At 45.6% G+C, this 20,352-nt stretch overlaps 1 protein-coding gene across 2 annotated transcripts in view; it reads left to right on the top strand.

The window, feature by feature from the left end:
- The window catches only part of IGSF5 (immunoglobulin superfamily member 5), a 48,414-nt gene that overhangs the window by 14,575 nt on the left and 13,487 nt on the right, over positions 1 to 20,352 (top strand). For both annotated transcript variants that reach the window (XM_019655765.1, XM_019655764.1), the window contains 3 exons: positions 3,595 to 3,912; positions 8,465 to 8,764; positions 18,062 to 18,202. In XM_019655765.1, the coding sequence (XP_019511310.1) occupies positions 3,595 to 3,912; positions 8,465 to 8,764; positions 18,062 to 18,202 (759 nt within the window). The remainder of the gene's footprint in view (positions 1 to 3,594; positions 3,913 to 8,464; positions 8,765 to 18,061; positions 18,203 to 20,352) is intronic.

Below are 20,352 nucleotides of genomic sequence, written 5' to 3'. Positions count from 1 at the left end.
GAAAGAAGCGATGGGAGAAGGTGAAGGGTCTACAGGTGCAGCAAAGGGAGCCAGGGAAGAGGGGAGTGGAGGAATAGAGGGGTCCACGTCCCCCGTGTCAGGGAGGTGGTTGGCTGCTATGCCAGGGGGCCAAGAAAAAGCTATCGCAGAAGAACGGGACTTATGATCAGGATCAATTTCTGGAGGACAGGTGGGCGCCACGGAGGCTGCAAACATGCTCCTCTGTGAGTGTTTTGGTTCTGCAGATGGTGGGATGTGGCAAGTCGAAGGAGCTTTGCAACCCTGGGAGGCAGTCTGTCATCTATGCTGAGGTGCCTGGCACGGTGGGGTCCCTGGGGCAGGAGAGAAAGCAAGCGGGCAGGCTGCAGACGGGGACTGGGATTCGGAGGGTGTTGGAATAAAAATCTTGCAAGTGGATAAACCCCTCCAAGGGCGGAGCTAGTGTTGAGTGACGGCCGTAGCTGCTGGCTGCAGGAGGTTTCTGGGAGGGGGACGTTGGTCTTGTCCCCAGCTCCGCCCTGGGTTTGCCTCTTTGCTTTACAAAGTGAAGGGGGAGAGCCAAGGGGGAAGGGAGGTTTCGGGTCGGGTTGGGTGACTGATGAAAGGTGTTATGTACAGTTTTCTCATATTTGTTCTGGGTGTGGCAGGGCCGCATGCACCACCCGCTGATAGGATACAGGAGACGGAGGAAGGAGACCAAGACCTCAATGTGACCAGAAACGCACCTTCTGAGTCACGAATTGGAGCTGGAGGGAGTTCACTTATGTTGGGAGGAAAGGTTGCAGGCGGCGTTGTCTGGGCAATGCGGTGCTTAGGATTTGGTACCTCCTGTTTAAACGAAAGGTCAAGTTCAAACTTAGAGAGTTTCTATTTGGTACAGGTTCCTCCCTCCCTCCACCTCACCTTCCCAACTGCCAACTAAGGTATGTAGCCTGTGTCTTTGTGGTCGCATGGGCAGTCCGCAAGGTATTTAAAGACTGGCTTGCGTGAACCGTGTCCTGGAGTGAAATGATCTCCTCCGTGCCAGGCAGTGAAAGAACCGTGGGCTCAGATGGTGTGCTTAGTCTGCTGAAGCTGCTTGGACTGAGCAGCTCTCAGGGCGAGCCTGGGCGTCACCCATCCTTGCACCCCCACACCCAGCCCTCTGGGCTCTGCCCAGTTAGCCTCCACCGCCTGAGTCAGGGAAGAGCATTGTTATCACAGTGTGGAGAACGACAGCACGTCTGCCTTTCTTTCCTCGGGGTGTAGATTTGGCTGTTTCTTTTCTTTGGTCCTTTTTCTCAAGGTGCAGTTCAGGGCTCCAGGAAAGCCCAGTTGGCACAGCAGCGGTGCCTTCCCTGGGGAACCATTTCTGACTTCTCTTCCTCAGTCTTTTTTTTTTTTTTTTAAAATAAAATCCCATATCAAAGGGATCCTTGGATCAGGCGACTGGCCCAGGGGTAAGGGAGAGGACCCCATCCCAGTTGTTATTTAAGCCACACTTCCTTTTTCTATCATGCCCAGAGGCAAAGCAAAAAATAGCGATCATGTTTACCCAAACACAGGGCTAGCCATAGTTAATTCTGACCCTCCCTCCGTTCTGCCTCTTTGGAGCCCCGTCCTTGACCTTGGCTGCCTCACTGCCCAGTCCTGCTGGCCCCGGGGCCCCATCTGTGCAGCGTCCATTTTCTCCCATTGACTTGCCCCTGCAGTGCATTCTGGGGACTCAGGTGACGTATTGCTGTGTTAATGAGTGTCCAGCCATGTGCTTCCCCCCCAGAGAACTTTAGGGCTGTAAAGAGATTCTTTTAGAACCTGCCTTCCAACTTGACCTTATAAGGTTGGAAGGAAATGGCGGGGGCTGCCGTTATTTGGGGGCACTCCATGTATAGGGCAGGTTGCTTGGTCTGTCCATAGGGATCAAACAACCCCAGAGGGCAGTAGGAACCCCTCCCAGTCTTACTGAGGTGGCAGGTGTGGGTCTGCCAGGGCGTCCTTTTGCTGTAAACCCCGAGTGAGATCAGAGGGGGAAACGGGGGAATGAGGGGACATTCTGAGTAGGAAGGTCTGAGTTTGGGCCCCAGGGCCACCACGGTGATCACAAGTCCTGGGATATGGCTGGTCTTCATTTCCTCAGCATTAAAACGTGGCTTGTGAAAGATGACGATAAGTGGTCTTGAGACTATCCATTGCTATGCGAGTTCTGCTTCAAATTATTGCTACAAACGTGGGGAAGTCTAGGAAAACTCTGGCTGTCAATCTGCTCTGCTGGGGTGATAAGAAAATCAGTCCTAAATGGCCACATTGGTGCAGAACACGCCTCCTCTCAAGATAGCGTGACTGAGATCATGAGAGCTGGAGAGCTTTGGATGCCCTCCATGTGGAAGACCAGTCAGAATTGTCATTTCAGTGAAAACCGGGGTCAGAGTGCATCTGGTGAGCGGAGGGCAGGATGTTGTGACAAGTGTGCAGGACACAATTTTACTTCAATCTATGACTTTCTTGGCTCGTCTGGTAGGTCATCACAGTCCCTTCTTGCAAGTCATGCAATTAATTGTTTGCTAAGCGCTTGAGGGTCATGTTAAAGGCTCGTCCTATTTGGTTCTTGAAACAAGTCACAGTGGTTCTAGTGTCCCTGTTTTGCAGCTGTGGGGAGTGGGGCATGGAGGAGTAAAGATAACTTGCCCAGTGATCCAGGACGCTTGCTCTGGAATCTGTGGTCTGACATTCTAGAACCACCTGCCATCGGCTGGAGTTTTAAACCCAACACTACATGTGACACGGTCTATGAGGCTGCCAAATGCACTCCTGGAGTGTTCTCCTTAAGTGACCCCACTCCCCTACATCCCTCGACCCATTTTCCCTCTCTCGTTATCTCCCCACCTGCATCTCTTCTAGTCCTTAGGAGGAGGCATGTGGCCTCAATGACGGAACCATCTTTCTGATACTTGGAGACTGACTTTCCTCTTGCTCCAGGACCCAGCCTTCATCTCTCTCCAGATGTTTTCCTTCTCTTTCAGCCTTGTTCACCCTCTATTCCAGACACTGTCCTAAGCACCCCATGTGGGGGCTCTCGGAGTGCAGGGGACATGCTTGGGCATGATCACAGCACGCCAGGATCTCCGTCCTGTTTGTGAAGACAAGTTACTCCACTTTCCCCTCTGAGCCTGGGGATCTCCTCCGAGATGGAAATCAAAGGTCCTCCCCGTTTCCCTGGGAGGAAAACGCGCATTTCATAGCGAGGCAGAAAAACTTGCCAAAGTGACGGAGTTGGGCTCGTGGTGGCTCTCTGGGCGAAGCTGGGATCAGCTACTTAAGGAAACACCCCCCAGGGAGTAAAGGAGAAGCGCTGCTCCCTCCACTCCCAATCCTGCAGGGAGTGCCGTGGACTGTGGATTGAGAGGAGGGGGGTGGAAAGGAGGGATGGGGGTGCCTCCCCATCCACTGCAAGCTCCTGAGCCATTGGGGGACCTGGTCTTGGGACCAGTAAGACATGGAGTCTTAGCCGCTGGACGATCGCGCAAGGTCACAGCTTGTATGCAGAATGGTTAAACTCTACAGTTGAGTCATGTAGATCCCGTCGCTTATCACCTCGAAACACTGGTTGTTTTCCAGCTTCTGGATCCAGCTACCAAATCATAGAAGGACCCAAGAATGCAACGGTGCAGGTGGGCTGGGAGGCTCGCTTCAACTGCACCGTCTCCGAGGGCTGGAGGCTCATCATGTGGTCTCTGAACAGCACGGTGGTCCTGAGCATTACGCCCAAGGAGCCCATCATCACCAACGACCGCTTTACCTCCGCGAGTTATGAAGAGGGCAGTAACTTCATCTCTGAGATGATAATCCACGACGTGCAGCTCAGCGACGCAGGGCGTATCAAGTGCAGCCTCCAGAACAGTGACCGGGAGGGGTCAGCGTTCCTTTCCGTCCAAGGTGGGTATGCAGGTAGCTCTGAAGAGGAGCATTTGCAGTCCGCTGGGTTAAATGTCAGAGGAATCGAAGGGACCTTCCGAAGTTCATGTCATATACTTGTATGATGACATATGGGGTCTACCTTCAGTTGGTGTTATGCTTAGAATTATTGTGAACCAATGAATGTTGTTTTATTTGTGTATTTCTCCTCTCCCTTCCTAATTCTCTTTATATACTTCCTTTCTTTCTGCTTTTCTCCATCTCGCCTTTCACCTTTCCTTTCCTTTGCATGATTAAGACTCTTAAGGACAGGTTTTGTCACTTTCTCATCTAATCCATTTCAGTACCTAATAGCTTTTCTGGAAATAGATCCTGAAAGTCTTCTGGGGCCAGTTGCCATCACTTGTCTATGATTTAAAGAAAGTTGACAATCATTGCTCTTTCTCTACTTTTTCATATTCTTAACTCTGTCTCTTTTCCATGCATCATTTATCAACTTTTAATCATGCTAGAACTTTTTATCATGCTTTAATTTTTTCCTTCTTCTGGATGAATTTCCCCAATCTATTACTCTTCCCTGCTCTCAGTGGTTCTTACAGTTGAAGGTGTGTGTTCACTAAACATATGAAAAATTATTTAGGGAAAAAGAAAAGAGTCAACAAAATTTATCATAAGGGGCAACTTGTTTTTCATTCTCAGCGTTCGCTTTGAGGGGCTGTAGATCATGCTACATGATGAAAAAAATTAAAGGGTGCTTTACATGGATTCAGAATATCTTTGTCAAAATTTAATCACTTTGCATTCCTTAAAAATGTAATTATATGCTATTTATAGATGCGTTGGAGCTAGCAGAGCTCCCGAATCCTATGGCAGCATTTCTTACAACAGACCACATTATGTCTTTGAAGTTTTTCTCACGTCTATTTATTGACTCAGCTAGGAGAAATTCCCAAAGATTTGGTCTGCATTCATGTTGCTATCAAGCCAAATTTGGTAACAATTGGTGCAGATACCTATTTGTATTTGCCTTTCTTTTACTCAGCCAAATTGTTGTGTCTTTACTTTTTTGTGTCTTTAATTTCATGTGGTTTAATTAGGTGTGCAATGCTATTTTCTAACTAAGTGATTTTGTGGGGCTACCTGGATTACTGGCCTCATTTGCATTATCAGATTATTATGAAAATAATTTGTGGTATAAAGGAAAGAACACAGGAAAAGGAATCAAAATATGCATTCTGGTTTCACTTTCATCAGTTACCCACCTTGGTGGCCCCTGAATTGGCTCAATTTCTTCATCTTTAAAATGGGGACAAGGTTCCTCTGCCCACTTCACAGGATTCCTGTGAGGATCAGATGACAAAATGACTGAGGATGGCTGGAGACTCCAAAACCAGAGTGGTTTAGAGGTGAACAGTGCGGCCGTGAGAGCCCAACTGCCGGGTTCGAGTGCCAGCTTTATCACTGAGTAACACTGTGACCATGGATGTGTTATTGACTGACCTTGTGTCTAGTTTCATGGGGCTACTGTGAGGTCAGATGAGTAGGTCTCTGTAGTCTCCAGAACAGCACCTGGCTTATTGCAATCTCCAGAGAGTCATTCGCTATTATATACGTGGATTGCATCCTCAATAGGAGCACGCCGCTGTGCCAGGCACTTGAGGGGGACACAGAGATGAAGAGAGTAAGGCGCAGTCCTGCCCTCTAGGATGTTACAAGAAGCATCAATAATGCAAGTGTATGAATGACAGTGGTGCAGTGGAGATGCTGGCAAACGCAACGGCAGGGCGCCGAGCTTGGGTTCAAACTGGGAAGGGAGGTGAAAGGACCAGCAATGTCTTCAAGGAAAAGGCGCCTCAGAATGGCAGGATGGGGAAGCAAGAGGGGAGGAGAGCATTCCTGGATCAAGGAAACAGATCGAAGGCCTGACTTATTAGTGTTATGTGTATCAAGTATCAATTCATAAACCCGTGTGGTTTTATAGTGTCTTTCCCCAAAGCTATACATCTACACAGTATCTCCAAACCCGCCATTTTTATATGTTAATAACTACTGGAGCTTTTGGTTGTCAAACAGATGGAAGAACACATGTGTAGAGAAGTTCAAGTTTTCCCTAAGGTCGTGGGTAAGGAACCAGGAGAACAGGACGGAACTCGTGTTTCTTTCTGGCTCCATTGCTCTGAATGGTGCTTTGTTCTTAGAGGAACAAATGTTCTGTGAACCACAGAGTCTCTTTCAAGGGAAAAGAACCTTGAAAAAAAAAGAAACATCCAATTTATTTTGAAAGTGTATTATCCAGAGATTAGTTTTATCAGCAAGAAAAAATAAAGAGAACTTACGTAATTCCATATTGAGTCATCCAAAATCACCTTATATAAAGTGTTTGTCATGCTACCAGACAAGCTTTGTGAAAACCAATGGGAAAAGTTGAATTGCAAATATATACAGGAAAAGGAAATGCTTCCGGGTGTTGCATTTGTCCATTTTTGTTTCTCAATATGCCAATGAATCACACCAAATTCTAGACCTTTGTGTTTTGAGAGCCACTTTCTTTGGTTATTAACTGAGGCAATACCATTCCTCCAGGTTTCTGTCATCTTAAACTTCTCCATCAAACGGAACAATGAACAAACCAAAAAGAACAAAGATGAAACCCTTTAGCCTTAAGGGAAAAATCTGTTCCCCTCTAGTTGCATTCATGGTAGTCCTTGAATTAGCAAAGGTGCTTCACCTACTCCAAGAGAGTATTCAGGAAAGCAATAATTGGAAATTTAGCATTTCCAATTAGAGGAAGACTTGCTTTCAGAGCTGATCCAGTTCAGGCAGGTCTGGGAACCCCCAGGGTGTCTCCTATACCCTTTCAGGGTGGTCTGTGAGGTCACGACTGTTTTCACAATAATACTAAGATGTTAGTTGCCTTTCCCATTGTTCCCACACGTGAAAGGGGAGTTTTCCACTATACACTGGGAGGTACATCACTCAGTAAACCAGCGTTTTCCAAATGACTCATGTTAGGGGTGAAAGAGCCATTGTAAGTGCCAGATAGAGCAACGGATTTGACTCTAACAGTGAAATTTCCTTTATAGGTTTCACATTCTACAGCACAACTAACCTTTAAGAAACCACTTCTTGTCAAGTTTTGGTATAGTATCAAAGAAGAAATGATTCCATGATTACCTGAAAAGTCTATGAAATGCTCCTCACTATTTCAACTATATATCTGTGAGAAGTCAGATTTTCTTTATAAACTTCAAACAAAGCAATATATCGCAACAGACTGAATACAGGAGATATGAGAATCCAGCCAGACGTTAAAGAGATTTGCATAAATATAAACCAACATCACTCTTTTTACTAATTTATGTTGTTTAAAATGTAGGGTTTTTTTTCCGAAAAATACGTTAATCTATATTAACATATACTGGGTTATTATTTTTAAATGAATATTTAAAAATAAACTAATATTAAATTCTAATTTCAAACATGGCAAGTATTGATAGATACAACCCACATAAACAAAAGGTCTTTTGAGTCTTCAGTGATTTTTAAGTGTGTATAAGGTACAGAAACGAAAATGATTGAAAAATGATTGAAAATGATCAGAAATCATAATGATTGGAAACCACTGATCTCATCAAATCATCTCATTCAACAGCTGGAACGCAGCCTGAAAATTTTAATGACTTGCCCCAGGTGACGGCAATTTTGTGGGAAAGCCAGGATTGAGAACGGATTTGTTGATTCTTAGTCCAGTGTTCTTTCCATTATACAGTAGTATGCAGCTGGGTGTTCTGAATATTTTAATTGGAATGTTTCCATGTATCTCTGTTTCACAAAGGCTGTGTCTTTACCGGGCCAATCCTCAGGTTATTGTAGCAATGTTGGTGCACAGCAGCAGTCAGATGGGTTATCTACAGTGTGGACACTAGCACGTGCAAGTGGCTCCTTCATAAAAACTTCTAAATAATTTATCTGATTAATATATTCTGATGCCTGCTTGAGGGTAGTTATTTCTTTAATTATACTGGATTTGATCTTGATTTAACTTGTAACTAGAAAAACATTTTAAGACATATCATAAGAAGTCATGTTTAACGATGTGACCCTCTCCCTCCGTGTCCCCTCACCCCTAAAAAAGGGGAATCTAATTGACCAATGGGACTTCCCATAGACTGAGGTGTGTCCACCTTACGATGAATGGGAAGGTTATTTCTCTTTTGGCTTTGGCTGCCAGGACAGCCCAGGACAACTTTACAACTTCCTTCGGGGGCTGTTTAGCCCCCACGGCAGGCACTGCCCTCTCTTTTCATATGATTTATATTCCCCTGATTCCTGATTTATATTTAGTTCTCTGAAAGTATGTGTCCTCTGGTGAGCAATCTCACCTTCCTCTGTGAACTGGCAAGTACAAATAAACCCATGGGTATGACCTGAATGAAGGTTCCCCGTTACAGATGCAGCCACTGTGGGTTTGGGGTGGTAGCTCCCATGCAATGTGAGTTGAAGGAGAAATAAAGGAAACCTGGGACTGAGAGGCATGGCCATTCTTTCAGAATGTTTCTCTTTTCTTCTTTAGTGGTGGGGAAGTTGACCATTCCCAATAACAGTCTTGTAGTCGCTGAGGATGAACCTTGTAATGTGACTTGCGATGCTGTGGGCTGGATCCCACTCCCAGCTCTCTCCTGGGAGATCGGTGTTCCAGTGAGGCATTCAAGCTATTACTCCATTTTGGATCCCAACAACCTTCAAAACGCAGTGAGCGTCCTGACCCTGACGCCACAGGACAATGGGACTTTGACCTGCGTGGCTACCATGAGGGGGCTGCAGGACCCCAAGTCTGTAACTGTGAACCTTACTGTGCTTCCATCTCCCTTGGGTAAGTGAAGCCTTTTTGCTTTATGTAAATGATTACTGCATGCTTATATTGTCTGTGCCGTGCTGCCTGACCTTAGGGCCTAGGAAAATCGTAAGGGGGTCTTTATTTCCGGTAGGATGGTAATGGAGACAAAAATACTTGTAGCGTCAGCGTAATGACCCTGCTATTTCACTTGCTTTTAAAATCACATCTACTTTTCTTGCTTACATGTGAAAATCATTACGAATCTTGACAACATTAGCATAAAACAGCATCAAGTTAAGAGATAAATACTTGAATTCAACGTTTTTCTCTAACTTTTCCCCACTGTTCTGGTTTGATCCTATTCTTGGGCCAATATGAAGCAAGCTCTCCTGCTATCTGAGGAGGGCGCACAGGTCTTCTCGGATTCCTTCCAATCATGGTGGAATTAGAATGTTTCATTTTTTACCCAGGAAATCCACAGTGTATTTGAAAGTACCAAGTCTATGGATATATTTTTTAAAAATTATTTTTTATTGTGTATGGATATTTTTTTAATGTGACTAAATGACATAAGTTTCAAGTTTAGACCCCAAACAGAATCTACTGTAGGGCCTGTGGCATACCAGAAACTCTGACCACACAGCTTCAGGGGCCACAGAGTCTGCCTGACCTCGGAGCCAGCCTGGGCCAAATAGAAAACGCAGGGGTTGAGGGCTAGAGATCGACTTGAACGCCTCCGTTTTACAAAACAGGAAAGAAAGGAGGCTGAGAGAAGTGCTACAGCCAAAGCAAGATGATGATGATATAGTAATAATGATGATGATGATGATAATAATACTAGTAATAATCAGCACTACATAGTACTTATCAAGTAAAGACATTGTTTTAAACTTCTCAAATATTAACACGCAGTCCTCTGAGGGGTTGCTGTTATTATTCCTGTTGTAGAGGTAGGTGACTGGGGCACACTGTTGTTTGGAATTGGCCCATGTCCAGATGTCACGTCCTGCGTGGCAAGGGCAAAGGGGACACGAGAGGAGTGACGCAGATTGAATAAGAAAAAGAGACAACAGTCAGATAAGAGCGAGACCAAGGGACTCAGCCAGAGAAGACTGAGCCCCGAATCAGGTCAGCGCATGGCTTTTATTGAGAATTTTCAAAGAAGTAAAACTGCTGTAAATTAGCAACCGTGTGTGATTTGTGCCTTAAGGCTGTTTTCCATTAACCAGTCCCCATTGTATTCCAACAAATGCTATGCCTTCATACATCTGCCACATAGCCCCAGGACACCTTGTTACTGTGTCCTCCCAGGGGAGATGACTGATATCATTCCATCAGGTCCCAGTCATACTGAGACACTCCCCAGAGAGAGCTTTACCGATATGATTCCACCGGGCCTCGGTCATACCGAGACACTCTCTCAAGACTAATAGGGTTAGAGGCTAATGCAGAGGGGGTGGTCTTGGAATCGGCTGTAAGGCAACATCCAGAGAGGTAGTAAATGGTGAGCGGTGACCTTGCCAGTCTGGTTTCAGAATCTGCTCACCTGTCAACTGTGCCTCCACTGTGTGAGCAGACATCCAAGGTGCAGGAGAGTCCTGGGGCTGCCGAAACACAGTGCCACAAAGCAGGTGGCTTAAACAGCAGAAATATATGCTTTCACAGTTCTGGGGGCTGGTTGTCCGCGGTCAGGGTGTCAGCAGGGTGGTTCCTTCTGAGGTCCAGGAGGGGGCATCGGTTCCAGGCCTCTTCCTGAGCACCTGGTGGCTGCTGGCCATCTTTGTGTTCCTTGGCTTGGAGACACATCATTCTGATCTCTGCCTCCATCTTCATGTGGCCTTCTCTCTGTGCGTTTGTGTCCAAATTTCTTTTTCTTATACAAGTATCAGTCCTATTGAATTAGGGCCCACCTTAATCAGTATGACTTCATCTTGAGTAAATTACATCTGCAATACTCTTATTCCCAAAGTCAGGTCCCATTTTGAGGTACTAGGAGTTAGTACTTTAACATATAAACTTTGGGGGGGGGACACAATTCAACCCAGAAGAGATGGTGTCTCCGTGAACCTGTAAAAAGCCATTCAGAGCCCATCCTGTAGCCAGCAGCAGTGGCTCTGTGCTTGCACTGCTGGAATTGGTCCCCAGTGTGGTCCCACACAAGCTCGCTTCCCCAGCGTTAAGCCTTTGTCTGTCGTCTTCAGCTCAGAGTCCCCAGAGACCAGGCAGACAAGAGAAATGAAAGCATGAGTGAATACATGTGTCAGGTAGCAGATGGGCAGAGGGGACCAGACAACATGCGCCGTCCACAGGGAGCAGCTCCAGCTGGTGTTGGCAACAAAAAAGGGGGCAGGTACCCAAGGCTGCCAGATCTTAGACCTGGTTCTGGTGTAAATATCAGTGCTTTTGAGGGTAAAAGACATAGAAATCCGTGTTTTCTTGATTTTAAGTCAAGGTTCATTTAGTTTAGCTCATTAAATTCAAAGGAGGTTAGCTTATCCCCCAGCAAGACTATATAAGAAGATGAAGCTAAAATTCAACTAGCTTATTACTTTGAACAATTAAAAACCTTCAGAAAAGTTGTATACCGACGTACCTTTCCCTGGATACAACAAACGTTAACCTTTTGCCATGTTTGCTTCTCACTCTCAGCTTTTCTTTTTTCTTTCTTCCTTTCTTTCTTTTTGGCTGAAGCATTTGAGAGTTAGTTGGAGACTTCATGACACTTACCCCGAAATACGTCAGCACGTGTATCATAAGACAAGGCTATTCTACAAAACTCCGACACTGTTGGCAGTTAGGAAATTTAACATCAATACAATACTATCATACAATACACAGTCCATACCCACATTTCCCCAGTTCTCCTTTGTAGCTGTTATTTTTTCTCAAACCAATATCCAGTCAAAGATCACGCATCGCCTTTGGCTGTCAGGTCTTCTTTAGGTTCCTTTAACCTGCAATGGTTCCCCCCACCCCTTTTTTTGTCTTTCCTGATATAAACATTTTTGAAGCGTTCTGACTATTTTTGCAAGATGCCCTTCAATATGGATGTGTCTGACTTTTTCCAGCACACTTTGATTTAGGCTAAATATGTTTGGCAAGACATGGGTCATGTCATGTGGGCCCATGATGCCGATTTTCTCTATCACTGGAAATAAGTTTGACCATTTGGTCAAGGTGGCATCCCCGAATTTCTTCATTGTAAAGACATTTTTGCCTTTGTAATTAATATGCAATCTATGAATACTGTGTGAATATCAGGTTCCCAATAGTCTCTCACCTCATAACCTTTGCTTTTATCAATAAGTCATTGCCTGAATCAATTATTTCTATGGTGGTTGTAAAAGAGTGATTTCCTGGTTCCATCATTTTTCTATATTTACTAGTTGGCATTCTTCTGTAAAAAAGAGATGCCCCTCTCCTGTTTTTCCTGTTTTTCTTTTTTTTAGCAGTTCTAGCATGGACTCATTTGTATTCACTCCATTATAATTTGCTGCGGTCGTTATTCATTCTGATGGCTCACATCTGATGGCTCAGATGGCTCCAGGTTTGGCCCGTGGGAACCCCTTCCAGCCGGCCCTGGTGTCCTTTCAACATGTCCCTGTTAGTTTTTGAGCACTTGGCCCAATAAGATGCTCCGAACCCTCTCAGCATTTCGTCTGTTGGAGCCTGGAACTAGCCATTTTTCCAAGGAGCCAACCCAGCTTGCTTTAAGCTATTTAAATGATATGATAAAGCATGGTTTAAGGCTTTGAAAAGGAAGATTGAAAAAAAGTTCCATTAACACCAAATGGAATGAAATCGACTGTTTAAACCACACATCTTAACAAGGTAAAGACCTCTGGCTTGACTGAGGATGCCCGTAGCACTGAAGTTTGGAGATTTGCTTGCCTGCAAAGTTCTTCTTTTGTGGGGAAAGGGCAGGGGACACTTAGTTTTCCTTGACCAGGTTTAATTCAGCTGAATTTCTCTTAGACGAGGACTAGTGAAGTGAGCGGCCTTAATGACGGCAGCTGGAGTCCCGACAGCCCCACAGAGGAGAGCGCAGTGGGTGCGTCACAATGAGCTTAACTTGATTGGACTCAATTGGAAGAGGCTAATTTGCTTCTAAATTATTTATCCAGACCCAGGGCAGCTGATGGCTGGCTGTGTGTTGTGTGTTTTATGTACGTTTTAGTAGTGGAAGACCTCATTACAGCTGGTAACCAGAAGGTTTCAAGGAGAGCCCGCACCGGGTTCCCGGACAGCCCAGAATGAATGAGGCTGTGCCTGCCTCAGCTTCTTCAGGCGTCCGAGAAACATCGGGCCTGCCATCTGTTTCCTAAAAATGTAAGGAGTTTGTGTTCATTTCTGGAATCATCCCTTTAAGTCACGGCCACGGCAGCTTAGGAAGCCTAATTAGGCCAGAAAGTTGTATGAAGCGCTAGTCAGTTCTTTAGAGAAAAGCATGTTGCAAGGGCTAAGCTGATGTTTTTGAAAAAAAACAGCTTTCTCTCGATTCCGGAAGTACTCCAAGCTTCCAGCACTGCAGGCACACCTACAACGGAAAGCCCCTCTCTGGCCCGCCCAGAGAGAAACACCCTCTGCCCCACCTGCGCAGCTGGATGGGTTTCTCTGCAGTTCTGAGCACTTACTTAAGGGGACAGGCTCTGAACTGTTAAAACAGAGCAATCATTGTGTGACACACAAGCACCACGCAGAGCGGAGTGACTCCTGGTCCTAATCTTGGTTTTGTGAGAAGTGGCAATTTCCAGGGCCGATAAGAGTGGCGGGAGTGACCGTCCTGGGTCGTGGCTCTGGTGCGGGTGATGCGACTCTCGGCAGGTGACTGAGCTTTGGGCTCAGTTTTCCTGCCTGTAAATTGAGTGGAGAAGGGCAGGGCCGACGTGCTTTCCCCTGGCTGCCCATCAGTGTCCAGGGAACTGGAACACTAAGGCCCCACCCCAGAGGCTCTGACTGAATCGGTCTGTGTGGAGCCTGGGAATTGGCATTTTTAAAAGAGCCCCCAAATTGCTCTACAGGGCAGTCATGATTGGGGGCTACTGAGCTGGAAAATCCCCAAAAGCCCCACCTCCCGACCCAGTCTCATCAGGTGCTACTATCCACCCAGACTTGGACCCCAGACAACCTGGACTTAGATGCCATCTTACCTACTTACTCACTGTGTGACTTTGGGCAAGTTACTTAACCTCTCTGTGCCTCAGTTTTCTCATCTGTAAAACTGAGATGATAATAATAATACCTACCTTATAGGATTGTTGTTGGTGTAAGAAGTAAGTAAGCAGGTTAAGATGCCTAAAGCACTTAGGACAGTCACTGCCTCAGGGCACACAGGACAGGAGAGTGAGTGATTGCCATCATGTATTTTATTGATTCAGACATCTCCAGTGTCCCTTCCAGTCAGCACGGGAGCATGCATTGCACGTGCTGGTGGTGACATTTTGTATTAATCCAGTTGGTTTCAAGAAACTGTATGTGTGCCCTTTCAGAGCTCTGAGTTTGCCTGGGAGAGCATCTGGGATATACTATTTTCCTTTTCTTCACAGATGGGAAAAGGACAGCCTCCAAGCTGAGATTAAAGTCCCACAGTAAAGACAGAAACGCAGCCCTAATGTGCATGCAGCTGGGTGAAGGGACGTAGGGAGGGAGGCAAGCTGTGTTGACCTTGGAGATAACCTCCCTTAGTCACTATTTGTTGGTTACTCAGTGTAGTTTACTCATCCTCTCCAGAGAGTCTGCCCTTCACCTTGAGTCATCACGCCCATGCCCTTCAGTAAGGCACAGGTCAGGGGTCAGCGCCCACCCAGACTCCCTATTTCCTGCACAACATGGGCTGTATCTTCCCCAAACAGGAGACCCAACTTGGCAGAATGGACAGACATGAGTCAGGCCCCTGGGGTTTTCCTGTTCTGAGCACCTCGTCCAGTTTAGCGAGTCTCTTCGTCCTGAGTGTCTCGCCTGCACGATGAAGGGGTTGGATTACGGACGAGATCATTCCAAGATTCGGGGTTTTCTGTCCACTGTCATGGTTTTTGATTTACCAACATATGATTATTTTTATTTTAATCACTGTAAATGTACTCATTTAAAAAAACTAGCTTCATACTAAACAAAAATCTCTATGATATATATGCATTTGTATATATGTCATATATGACAAATTAAAAACCGTGATTAAAATAAGCAAGTTTTTCTGGGTGGCTCCCGTACCCAGTCACACCTCCCCACACGCACGCATACACCACGCTCCTCTTTGGGCTCCACTGGAGCAGAGCGAGAGCGCGGAAGTCTCACCTAGGTGTGAAAGTCAGGGGTGATGTGACCCCCAGGGGAGTGTGGTCACAGAAAATAGGAAGCGGAAGCATGTGCCCTGTGGTTGCTGATATCAGTTGCTGTTTTCGTGAGAGTTTGGGGTTTTTAGGTGAGTGCAGGCAATGTTCAGCTGAACCTGGTGGTCAATTAAGGTACAGAGGGAGTGAGGTCCCACCACCGCCTGCTTTCCTCCTTGAGCTGGTCACCACCCCAACGAGGTGGCCCTTCCCTTTCCTTAAACAGGTCTTCCCTGAGGGTAAGAGGCTGTCTTTGTGCTCAATTGCAAGACAAAGGTTGTCGTGTCAAGACTGGGTTGACAGAAGCGTGGTACACTGGTAGTTTTCTCCAGCAGCGGAGGAAAACACCCCTGATAGGGAGTATTTGAGTAAGTCGACAAGTGTGTTGACTCTTTCCAGTATGAATTTCAAGACTATCTCTTGAATCTCGAGCCAGACCTTAATGTTTAACCCCAACTGGCTCCCTCATTATGAAAACTTCTACTATGTAACATATTCAAGGTGTGAAAAGTTCACCAGACTAAATTTAGGATGACCACAGCAATCTCAGACATGTGTGTTATATGTTACAGTGTTCTCAGCACTTTCGCATACCTCTCTGAATAGCCCGGTGGGGCAAGAATTGTTACAGGTGACTGAGCCAGAGGCCAAAGTAAATAGTGGCCGTAACATTTCACTCTTCCACTGACATGAAGCCCAAAGCTTTTTGTCAGTGATGAGGCTTCCCCGCGGTGGTCTGATTTTAAACTCCAGATTGTGAATATCATAAATGCAGTTTTGGACTTCATAATTTTATTATCATGCCTGTGAGAGGGACAGCATGGGAACATCCTATAATGTGGCAGGTCGCTTGGGCAGTTTTGGCTGCACACCAGGGATTCTCCAAGTGTGGGTCACCAACCGCCTGCATCAGAATCACCTGGGTGCCATTCCAGACCCTCTGACTTGGCACCACTGGGGGTGGGCTCTGAATCTACATGTGTAACAAACATTCCAGGTGACACTTGGGGTTCTCTCTGGAACAAGGGCATACGTCCTATTGCTCTCTGGATGTGAAGGGACTGGCTTATCTTAATGCTCCAATTTTTTGGTATCTCTTTTCCTATCTCTATCTGTCCCAGCTCATCTTAGAAAAATGGAGGGTGATGTGGAGATCCATCTATCAGTCCATCTATTTATCCATCCATCCATCCATCCATCCATCCATCAGTCCATCCATCCATCCATCCATCCATCCATCCATCCATCCATCCATCCATTCATCCATCCATCAGTCCATCCATCCATCCACCCACCCACCCACCTATCTAAGGTTCCCAATATGTGTCAGGTGGTTGGGATTCTTGACCTTGAGGGCACTAAATATAGTTTAGATAGTACAGATGTGTAAGAGGAAGTGGAAGTGACAGCATTTGATTTCATAGACATTTAAGATGGCAATGAATATGAGATGTTAAAAAAAGGGAATGTTAAAAAAAACCATCGCAGGACATGCAGAGACGCTTTGCACAAAGGGCAGAAGACTACTATTTTGTATTACATAATTCTTCAAAGCACAGAGTTCTTTGCACTTTAGCTTGCTTTGAGACAAGTCTGTGGATTATTTGCTTGCCCGTGAGTCAGCGTTCAGGTGGCTGATGACTGTAGACACCAGCACACTAGTGGCCATCTCTAACCATTCCTACAACTTCTGAGCAACTAACTTTGACACAGGGATAGCAAACTATGATTTCACGGTCAGTTTTCAAGGAAGACTCTCAGTAAGAACATCCAAGAGCTGTTTTCCATTATAACCTCTGGTTCCAAAGTGCGGGAAGGACGTTGATTTAAAAGCATATCTAATCTCCCTTCATAGGAAGTCTGTTGTTTTAATATTCTCTGATGACTAGCATCTAATAAAATAGCATTCATTCACACTGAGATACACCTAGGCACTGAGGGCACCAGGTGGCAGACTTCATTGAATAGCAATTCTCATTTAAGCAGATCAGCTTAAATGAGTGGTTTGCCTTCCGCGTGGTTCCCTAGCGGGAGATGATCTAGGCTCTTTGGAACATCAGTGCAGTTCCCACAGCGCGGGGCTAGGCAGCGCTGTCCACCCCGACTCTCCGTGATGAAGGCGATGTTTTACACTTGTGTCACTTGAGCGCTTGAAAGGCGGCTAGCGCCACTGAAGCGCTGAGTATTTAATTGTATATAATTTTAATTAATATAAATCTGAATTCAGATAACCGCCTGACATGTATTGGACAGCTCTGGCGAAGACATGACTGCAACAAATCAAAACTTTTCTTCTCTCCTTCCATCTCTCCCTATTCTCCTCCTCCTTTCATTTCCTCCCTCAGCCTTTCTCTCTCCCAACTCCGTGAGGAGCGAAGAAAAACAGAAGGGCAAAGTGGACGCTAAGGAAGGTGGTTCGAGAAGGGCCATGGAAAGAGCAATTTACTAGATGAGAAATGAAGTCTGTGGGTGGGGACTGGGCGGCACTGGAGCGCAGCCTTGGCGCCAGGTTCCTTCAGGGGTGACCCTTCCTCAGTGTGTCCGCCTTTCCTTTGGGCTCTGGACTCAATGGGCGGGGACGTGGAAGCGAGCATCAGACGTCAATCTTCCAGTCTTGTCCAGCAATAGCTGCTCAGTACATGTTTCTTGACTAAGTAAAAGCTGCCTGAGGATGGTGGTCACTACGGCAGGCGGGGGCAGCTTATCCACCTCCCAGGAGTGGGAGAGGCGTTCACCAGCCAGTACGTGGACTGGGCCACTAAGCAGGTTTGATTGACAGCAAGAAGTGTTATAGTGGAAAATGCTGCAGAGGATTGAATATTCAAGTATACTGAAGGGATGTTGGCCTATGACAGCAAGCCATACCAGGCTGAATGCTTATAACAGTTATACTATTATTATAATCTTATTTGGAAACCATAATCTGACTTATAGTGTCGCAGAGCCCGAGACAGGCGCAGGCAAGCCTCACTAAAATCTTTCTCTTTCTCTTCCAACTCTCTAGGCGATAATGATGAGCCAGGTGCACCCCTGCCCACCTGGGCCATCGTCCTGCTCGCAGTCTCGTTTTCCTTGCTTTTCATCCTGATCATTGTTCTGATTATAATATTCTGCTGCTGTTGTGTCTCCGGGAAAGAGAAGAAAGGTAACTTTTTGGTTCATCTGGATTTCTATACGTTTTTGAACTTGTGGTCCAAGCAGTTGAGCTCATCAGCTCTTTCAAGGACTTTTCAAGTCCTTGAAAGGAAATGTGTGCAATTCTCAGAGAGGGAAAGGACTTTCTTGAGGAAGGCAGCCATTCCACTGGGGCCTGAGGCAGCCCCTCCAGAAAAGCAGGTGACGAGGTGGCACCTTTCTCACCAAACACGCTATTGGATTTTTGGGCTTATTTGCGAGGCTATAAGGCTATTGTGATCTGTCATTTAGACACTATGTTTTGTTCTAGAATAATACTGACCTGTCTGATCACACTAAAAGATTGGTTCCTGTTTTGTGGAATCCCAAATCTCCCTGTGTAGGTGAATGTTGACGTAGTGGGAGGAAGAACAAAATAAGCTTCTGTTAACAAAAATAGTACAAATAAAATTAATAAAAATAATTACACGTGTCTTCTGAATGAGGTCTGTTGAGATTTTTCCAGACATGAAAGCGGTAACCACCCCCTTGTTTGGGGGTCAGGCTCAACACTGGGGTGGTCTCATCAACATGGGGCGGGCTTGTTACAGAGCTCGGCGGTTTGTGATGTCAGAAACCGAAGGGTCTTTGGCATCTGGATGGCTCGGGCCTTTCCACGTGCTGACCGTGTGTGTTTATCCTCAGCTTTCTCTTGGAAAACTTTCACTTCCTTCTATTTGAATATTTTCTGCAGTTAAATTATTTTTCTTAAAATCAGAATTTGGATGGTAGCCTACATGTCAGTTTCATTGTGTTTTTAATGTTGTTAACACTAACCGCCATTCTATGGGCACTTTGTGTGTGTGCACGCAGGTACTGTGTTAAGTAACTCTTTTACACGAAATAGCCCTCTTAGTGCAACCTGCCATGTCATGTGCAGGGTCTAGCCTTGACTAGGCTGATGGTCTAGCCTTAGCTCCTTCCTGGACTGAATTTGTGATCGGGGAATTAATTCTGTGATGTAACATTATTCTCTAGGAAACAGAAAGTGAAAAGTCACGAACTCCTGTTGACCCAGAGTTGATGGGAATTTGTGTTCACCTGGGAGTTACCCTATCTGGCACAGATGGATTACTCCAACAAAATAGGCTGGATTTGAAATGAAACTATTGGATAACTGCAATTTTAATTCGGGAATGACTGGGACAGTTCAGTGCTTCCAGATGACCACTTTCCAGAGTTAGCTTTTGTGGGGTAGCTGGACATTCCGGTAATTTGGACCCTGCGCCCCTTGGGTTTTTGTCTGTTCTGCATTAGCCTAGTAAGAAGGTTTGTGATGTTGGTGGCCCATGTAGGATGTGCAGAAGCGTGATTCTCTGAGTCTTAGCTTCCTCGTCTACAAAATGGGAATAAAGACTATCCTATAGATTGGCTGTGAGAATTAAGTTAACAAATATATTAAATATTTTTGCGATCTGTCCCAGATTTTATCATTTATTTAACTTTGAGATAGAAAACCCATGTAAGAATGAGCTGTTTTTAGTACCCTGGTTGGTCACAGGTCCAGGTAAGGGCTATAAACAGGGCCTGTGACAACCTACTTACAACGCCCACCCCCACAGGTGTCACTCACAACAAACATTACACGTCATGTTGACATAAGTGTAAAGAATCTGGTGATGACCTGGATTTCCCCATGATAATTATTTCCATGCATAAAAATATTAAACATCAAGTTTTTTCAATAGTATTTTCTGGTGCTCTGCTCTGCGGTGCCTGGAGAGGGGACCGACTGAGGACCCCAATCAGCGTGGCCTGGAGGCCTTGGGGTCACAGCCTCTAGAGCACAGGGACCAAGAGCCCATGTCCTGCAGCTTGGCCCTTAAGGAAACACCAGAGATATTCTCCTCTCACCAGAGGGGAACCAGACAATCTTGCTCCTTCAATTCAAATAAGATTGTGTCTGAGATTCAATTTGAGGTTTGAATCAACAGATTTATTAGAACTGAAAATAAATGGGAACATTATCTAAAAAATAAGGAAAATGAATGCTTTTTAGATTTCATGCAGCTTGATGCATGAGACAGGAAAGCAGACCTGCAAAGAACACTGGCTTTCGGGACAGACAGCTGTGTGTGGCTCGGTTACCCCTTCATTTTCTTTTCTTTTTTTTTTTTTTTT

This window comes from Hipposideros armiger, unplaced genomic scaffold, assembly GCF_001890085.2.
Source record: "Hipposideros armiger isolate ML-2016 unplaced genomic scaffold, ASM189008v1 scaffold_246, whole genome shotgun sequence".
Lineage (NCBI taxonomy): Eukaryota > Metazoa > Chordata > Mammalia > Chiroptera > Hipposideridae > Hipposideros > Hipposideros armiger.
The sequence above is the reverse complement of the archived record's forward strand: the minus strand, read 5'-3'. Positions and strand labels throughout refer to the sequence as shown.